The following is a 7,311-nucleotide window of genomic DNA, read 5'->3' as shown; positions in this document are numbered from 1 at the left end:
AGACGGGGTTTTACCATGTTGACCAGGATGGTCTCAATCTCTTGACCTTGTGATCTGCCCGCCTCAGCCTCCCAAAGTGCTGGGATTACAGGTGTGAGCCACCGCGCCTGGCCCTGCCATGTTGAGTTTATGGCACCACTACCTGCTGGGAATGTCCTTCCATCAGTCCTTCCAACACTGGCTGTCCTTGTCATCAGGATCACACCTTAAATGTCACTTCCTTGAGTGACATAGAGTCTTCCCTTCCACCCACTCTAAAGGATGCACTTAAGCTTTCTGTCACATGACTCTATCTTAATGAATACAAAATTAATGAATCTGAATAAATCAGTTCACACGTCTATTCATTATAATTTTTCTCCTCCCTGCCACACATCACTGGAGTATGATAACCTGAACACAGGATCTGTTGAATATTCAGATCGTAGGACATTAGAAGATGGACAATAAGGCTGGGCGCGGTGGCTCATGCCTGTAATCCTAGCACCTTGGGAGTCCAAGGCAGACAGATCACTTGAGGTCAGGAGTTCGAGACCAGCCTGGGCAACATGGCAAAACCCTGACTCTACCAAAAATACAAAAAGTAGCCAGGTGTGGTGGTGGGCACCTGTAATCCCAGCTACTCGGGAGGCTGAGGCAGGAGAATTGCTTGAACCTGGGAGGCAGAGGTTGCAGCGAGCTGAGACTGAGCCACCGCATTCCAGCCTGGGCGACAAAGCAAGACTCCATCTCAAACAAAAACAACAACAACAAATAGACAATAAATAATTAATATGGTCTTTTAAATCCTTCCCATCTTCCAGCATTTTCATGTTCACAGACCTCCCTGGCGGAATGAGAAGCATTGCTTTTCAGCAGGCGGCAGGCCGCTCTGACCTCTTCCTCCCCTGTGGACGAGGCCTCAGCCCCAAAGCATCTGAGGCTGAAAGGCCTTACAGATCCCCGCACTGACCACAGTCTCAGATGTGAATGGGGAATCTGGGGACCTGGGAGGGGCTGCCTAGCCCAGGGTCATGGAGCTGGGAGGCGGCACAGCTTTCATTCACACAGGTGCCTTCTGTCTCTGCAGGGACTCAGACACTAGAAGAGTCATTTGCTTACCAGATTCAGGGGTGGATTCCACGAATGACAGAGGAGTACTCTTAGTGTTTTCTAGGAAAAAAAAAAAAAGGCAGAGAAGGGGTGAGCAAGAGTCATTGATTGCCCCATTAAAGTAGGATCATTTTCTTTTTCTTTTTCTTTTCTTTTTGAGACAGACTCTCGCTGTGTCGCCCAGGCTGGAGTGCAGTGGTGCCATCTTGTCTCACTGCACCCTCCGCCTCCCGGGTTCAAGCCATTCTCCTGCCTCAGCCTCTCGAGCAGTAGAACCATTTTCTTTGGAGGGTTGGTCCCTGCACACCCCCTACTCTGTCATCCACCTAAAGACTAATGGGGGTCCTGGGGTCTCTTCCTTGGAATCTCTGGGGGGTAATTCCCTCCTTGAGATGCGAAGGTGATAAGGAGATGCTTGGTGGTGTCAACAGACATTGTCTCCCATCAGGATGACAAATATCCACGTTCCCCGGCAGGGAAATCTCCCTGAGGTGAGGGGTCAGGAGGGGCTTTGGAGAAATGGAAAAGGGTGAGAGGCTGAGGCAACCTCTTATCTCCATGAACCACATCTGGCCTCACCTCCCCCTGTGTTTGTCCTGACCTCTTTCTTCACACAGGAGGTGGTGGAGGGTGTGAAGCTGCCCCGTCTTCCACCCTACACCCTGACAGCCCCATCATGCTCAGCTTCTTTTTTCCTGTGTTTTTTTCTGTTTTTTTCCTGTATTTTTTATCCTTTTTTTTTTCCCTATTTTTTTTCTTTCTTTTTTCCTGTATTTTTCACTGTCTCATTTTATCCAGAATACCTAATACCCCCGTGTCCCCAGCGGGACGCCCCTCAGGTGTGGCTGTGTGATCTAGTGGGCACCAGAGCGTGCAGCCGGCATGGACTCCTCACCTGTGACGCAAAGGTGCAGTGGGTCACTGGGGGCTGACCACTCATAGGGAGAGTCATTGAAAGAACCATAGCATCTATAGGTCCCACCGGGGACTGGCGTTGCGGGGCCCACAGAAAAGTGGGCCTGGAATGCTCCACTGTGCCTCTGCCCTCCACTGAGCCACTGTCCATGAGCAACCCCATCTCTGAACAGGTGGTACCGGTCAAATGAGATTTCAGAGCTGCAGAAGAAGTTCAGCTTCTCTCCCAACCTCATCATGGGGTCCACCTGGGTGGAGAGAGAAGGTTTTTTGTATTTTCCTAGGAGAAAAAGAGGTGGATTTTAGAACACACTCCTGAGTGCGTGAACAAAGTAATCTCTCTCCCTCTTTTTTTTTTTTTTTTTTTCTGAGACAGAGTTTCACTCTTGTATCCCAGGCTAGAGTGCAGTGGCGTGATCTCAGCTCACTGCAACCTCAGCATCCTGGGTTCAAGTGATTCTCCTGCCTCAGCCTCCTGAGCGGCTGGGATTACAGGCAATCACCACCACACCTGGCTAATTTTTGTATTTTTAGTAGAGACGGGGTTTCACCATGTTGGTCAGGCTGGTCTCGAACTCCTGACCTTGTGATCCACCCACCTCAGCCTCCCAAAGTGCTGGGATTATAGGCGTGAGCCGCCGCACCCGGCCTCCTTGTTCTTATCTTGGCAGCAGATTCCGAATGTCAGCTGTTGCCTCTGTCAATCTCATGTTCCTCTGTAGGGTCCTGAGTCAGCCTATGTCTGTGTCTTTTTACTTCCCCTGCATTTCATTGGTTCTCCATTGATTCTCCACTCTCCCTATGTGTGTTCAGCCCCCAGTGACCCCCTGCACCTTTTGCATCACAGGTGAGGAGTCCATGCCTGCTGCATGCTCTGGTGCCCACTAGATGACAGAGCCACACCTGAGGGGCATCCCGCTGGGGACATGGGGGTATTAGGTATTCTGGATAAAATGAAACAGTGAAAAATACACACAGGAAAAAAGAAACTGAGCATGATGGGCTGTCAGGGTGTAGGGTGGTAGACGGGGCAGCTCCACACCCTCCGCCACCTCCTGTATGAAGAAAGAGGTCAGGACAAACCCAGGGGGAGGTGAGGCCAGAGGTAGTCCCTGTGACTGTGTCCCTGTGGCTTACCGCCCCTAGAAGCCATATGAGATGTAGGTTTCTCCTGGAAAATAGAAATTACTCTGCGCTTTGAGAACCTTCAGAAAACACAGTGCTGGCTTTGGGTTCCCCGACACGGGGCTATGGGGTTATGAGTCTCACTATTTTTCAATTGTGTGTTGAAAAATATAAGAATCTCGGGAGGATCAGAAGGAACCTCACAGGCTCCTGCAGTGAGTGACTGGCTGTACTCCCAAGCCCAAGGAGTTAGACGTGATTACTTGTTGGGGAGCGTGGAAGTGACCCCTCCTCCCTCTTTAGGCGGTAAGACGTATTAAACCCCTTTGCTGAGCCCTTCCTCACACTCCCTCTGTTCCTTTTTTTCTCTTCCTCTACTGAGGTTTGATTAACAACCGCATTACATGAAGCTCACAGGGCCCCAACGGACCACGGACGGTCCAGCCACACTCACCTGTGATCACAATATCCAGGGGGTCACTGGGAGCCGACCACTCATAGGGGGAGTGATTGAAAGAACCACAGCATCTGTAGGTTCCTGCATGGGCAGGCGTTATAGGACCCATGGAAAAGACAGCCTGGACGTGGTGGCTCCCAGCCTCCATCCCCTCGTCAAGCTGCTGAGAGTGCTGCGTGTGCTCCTCTTTGTATAAGACAAATTCATCAAAGGCCAGTGGTGAGCGACAGCGCAGGCTCACCCTGGCTCCTGTGTGCACCAGGGAGCTTGGGTGTGCTGAGATGGAGGGTTTGGTGAACAAGCCTGAGAGCAAAGACGGAGGAGTTCACATGAGTCTTCTTTCTCACCCCTCGCCTGAGACCTCAGGGTGAAGCTCTCCCTCGTCACCCCCAAAGCCCGTCTGCATCCTTCCTGTTGGTGTGCGTACATTGTGTGTGCATGTTTTCTCTGCGCAGATCCCCATTGTCCGGCTTGAAGCCATAGGAGATGTGTGGTTCTCCTGGAAAATGGGAATTACTCTGTGCTTTGAGAACCTTCAGAAAACACAGTGCTGGACTTAGGTTTCCTGGCATGGGACTGTGAGGTTGTGAGGCTATTTTTCAATTCTGCATATTGAAAAATACAAGAATCGCTGGAGGATCAGAAGGAACCTCACAGGCTCACACTGAAGGAAACAACTGGTTTTGCCCCAAAATCCAAGAGGTTATACGTGACTACTTATTGGGGAGGGTGGAAGTGACTCCTTTTCCCTATTTGGGCAGAAGGACACGGTAAACTCCTTTGCTGGGCAGCCCTTCACCGTTCCAGTCTCCATTCAGATCCTCCAGGAGCCTGGATCTCCCTACCTCACACCGACTTGCTTTCCCCGCTTTCTTGGTGGAGAGACCCAATCTCTGCTCTGTTGCTTCTGAGCTCCTTGAATGTGAGACCGCCAAATTAAAATATACGCATTGTCAATGTTGTAAAGTGGTTATACAGTAAAACTGAAACGTTTGCTCTGTTATTTTCAAAGTTGCAAATTAACGACTTGAAAATGGAGAACTATTTTCAAGTTCTTCAATTTTTCTCCCATGCTTCAAGAAGCTAACAACAGCAAAAACTGATGTTGCATTATTAACACAGACCATGCCAATCCTCATTCTTGATGTCTTTGAAATCCTTCCTTGACTCATGGTTCAAGACACAGATCTCTATCTTTCTCTTCTGGAAAACTCTACACTCTCTCTCTCTTTTTGTGTATATTTACATACATATGAAAAATCTGAGTAACTCCACACCCTCCCTTCCCTGCTTTACAGGATGAGCAGGGGCGACTCCACGGGATGAGTCTCTAACTCCCTGTAGACACTGCACATCCATGAGAGAGAAGGGATGAGTGTCAGGAGACCAGGAAGGAGGACAAGAGGAATGGGTGTGTTTCCCAATCCACGTCCCACTGAGTCACTGGACTCATCTCCCAAGGGAAGTGTCACTTCCCCAAGTCTCTGGCTCCTTCAGGGCAGGGTAATGACTTCCCTGAGGGAAACACTGGTGCTGGGGTCAAGCAACATGGCTCCTCCCTGGACCCATCCTGCTGGAGTTGATACCAGCACCCTGTGTCTGCTACTCCCCAGACAGATTCTCCCTCTGCTCGGCCTCGGCTTCCTCCCTCCTCCTCCTCCACCTGAGTACCTGATTCCTCACAGGAAATGCCCTCTCTTTAAATTACCAGGACAGCTTCTGTGTCCACAGTTAGTGCATGACCAGCAATCCCACAATGACTCTCTGGCTTCACTGGGTGTGGACTCTGGGAAGGGCCATCTGGACACTAGGTGGACATGGGGTGGGCTGGGCTTCTCCTACCTGTGACGATGATCTTCAGAGATTTGCTCCCAGCTGACTGTTTTGAGGTGTGCTTGTAAATTCCAGCACATCTGTAGGTCCCTGCGTGTCCTGGGGTCACAGGGTTGATGGTGACGTGGTTGGAAAGGCCAGTGTACAACTCACGGACTCGGCTCCCAGTTGTTTGGAATATTGTGAACATGACAAACTGAAGACGGGAATGACAGGAGAGAGTCACACGTCCTCCTAGGGGAACCAGAGGGCTCGGCCAGGCTGACAGGGAGAATTCGTCCTGAGCACCTGGAAGAGGAGGAGACACAACCTAGAGAGGGAAATGTGGAGCCCCCCGTCTCCCACTGTCCTTGCGGGCTTTTCCTTCTTCACATTGTTCTGGTTTGCCGCATAACATGGGGTCCCCTGATGCCCTGGGATACCTGGTAGTGAGCCAGGGACACAGCCCACCCCAGAGTAGACATGGAAGGTTTCCCCAGAACAGCATTCTACTAAGCATAATGATACAGTATTGAGCCAAGTTGCTCCTAGTTCTTGTCTACAACAAGAAATCTGTGCATGGAGGAGAAGGAGGAAATCTACCAGATTCAAGCAATACGAAAAACATATCAACTCATTTAACAATTTCCGACACAAGTGCCCGGCATGCGTCCCCCGCCTCCCGACGGAGAGTACTCCTGCCCACCCCTAGACACGCCGGATTCTGAGCATCACAGGCTCCTTCAGAAGATTGGATGAGCCTGAGGGGCTGCCCTTGGAGGGTTTCTAGAACAAAATGGAAATTGGGGTCTCCAGAGGACCCCACTTCCTGTGATCCCAGTGCTGAATGCAAACCCCCCCCCCCAATGTCATCTGCATCATCCTGACTTCGTGTCCTCCCTCCCTGCCTGGAGAATCATTTGTGTTTGGCCAACACAGCATCCTAGGACTGAGATAGGACTCACCCACATGTGTGCAGATCTTCTGGTTCAGACAGAATCCTGGGCAAAAAAAAAAAAAAGAGAGAGAGAGAGATAGCTTGTCTTCACATGAATCCTGCCCTCCTTGTAACTGGGTTTGTCAGCTCAGCCTGGATTCAGAGGGTAGATGAACCTGCTTCCCACCCGCAGCCCCAGGTTGTGGAGAGGCCAGGTCTTCAAGAGAGCATTTTCCATCCCAACCCTGTCCGCTTTTCCCTTCCAGGACTTACCCAGACACAGGAGGGTGATGAGTTTGGGGGCCATGGTACCACTTCTCTTGGGCAGGACACAGGGGTTGAGCTAAACTGGAAAATGAACAGGATGTGGTAACCATGGTTCCGGTTTCAGTATGCAGAGTTTAGAGGGTGACCACCACACAGGAAGATGACCAGCTCTCACCCTAAACATAGCGGGTGACACAGGAAACTTGCAGATGGTATTTTTGGTTCAAGAGCCCCTAACAAAGGCCTGCCATGAACCTCAGCACCGACCAATCGATAACGTCTGAATTTCAAGTTTAATTTTCTATGTGCAAAATTGTAAAATGATATCTTAATATCTTATTGCCTTTTTCAAGAACTATGCATGATTCGGTTTCTGTGATGCAACGTTCTCCTGCCAAATTAAAATAGACGCATGGTCAATGTTGTAAAACGGTTGTACAGTAAAACTGAAATGTTTATCCTGTTATTTTCAAAGTTGCAAATTAATTACTTGCAAATTGAGAACGATTTTCAGGTTCTTCAATTTTTCTCCTATGCTTCAAGAAGTTAACAAGAAAAATTGATTTTGCGTTATTAACACAGAAGCGAGCGTGAAAATCCCCGTTCTTGATGTTTTCTCTGAAATCCTTCCTTGACTCACAGTTCAAGACACAGATCTCTATCTTTCTCTTCCAGAAAACTCTACTGTCTCTGTGTGTGTGTATAT

At 49.7% G+C, this 7,311-nt stretch overlaps 1 protein-coding gene across 1 annotated transcript in view; it reads right to left on the bottom strand.

Annotated features, from left to right (window-relative positions):
* The window catches only part of LOC105551601 (putative killer cell immunoglobulin-like receptor-like protein KIR3DX1), a 10,237-nt gene extending 3,592 nt beyond the window's left edge, over positions 1-6,645 (bottom strand). The window contains exons 1-6 of the mRNA XM_011996908.1: positions 6,612-6,645; positions 6,367-6,402; positions 5,432-5,710; positions 3,587-3,892; positions 1,988-2,287; positions 1,102-1,152 (exon numbers count right to left, since the gene is read on the bottom strand). Of these exons, the coding sequence (XP_011852298.1) occupies positions 1,102-1,152; positions 1,988-2,287; positions 3,587-3,892; positions 5,432-5,710; positions 6,367-6,402; positions 6,612-6,645 (1,006 nt within the window). The remainder of the gene's footprint in view (positions 1-1,101; positions 1,153-1,987; positions 2,288-3,586; positions 3,893-5,431; positions 5,711-6,366; positions 6,403-6,611) is intronic.
* Between the last annotated feature and the right edge of the window lie 666 nt (positions 6,646-7,311).

Source organism: Mandrillus leucophaeus, unplaced genomic scaffold, assembly GCF_000951045.1.
Source record: "Mandrillus leucophaeus isolate KB7577 unplaced genomic scaffold, Mleu.le_1.0 Scaffold53, whole genome shotgun sequence".
Lineage (NCBI taxonomy): Eukaryota > Metazoa > Chordata > Mammalia > Primates > Cercopithecidae > Mandrillus > Mandrillus leucophaeus.
The sequence above is the reverse complement of the archived record's forward strand: the minus strand, read 5'-3'. Positions and strand labels throughout refer to the sequence as shown.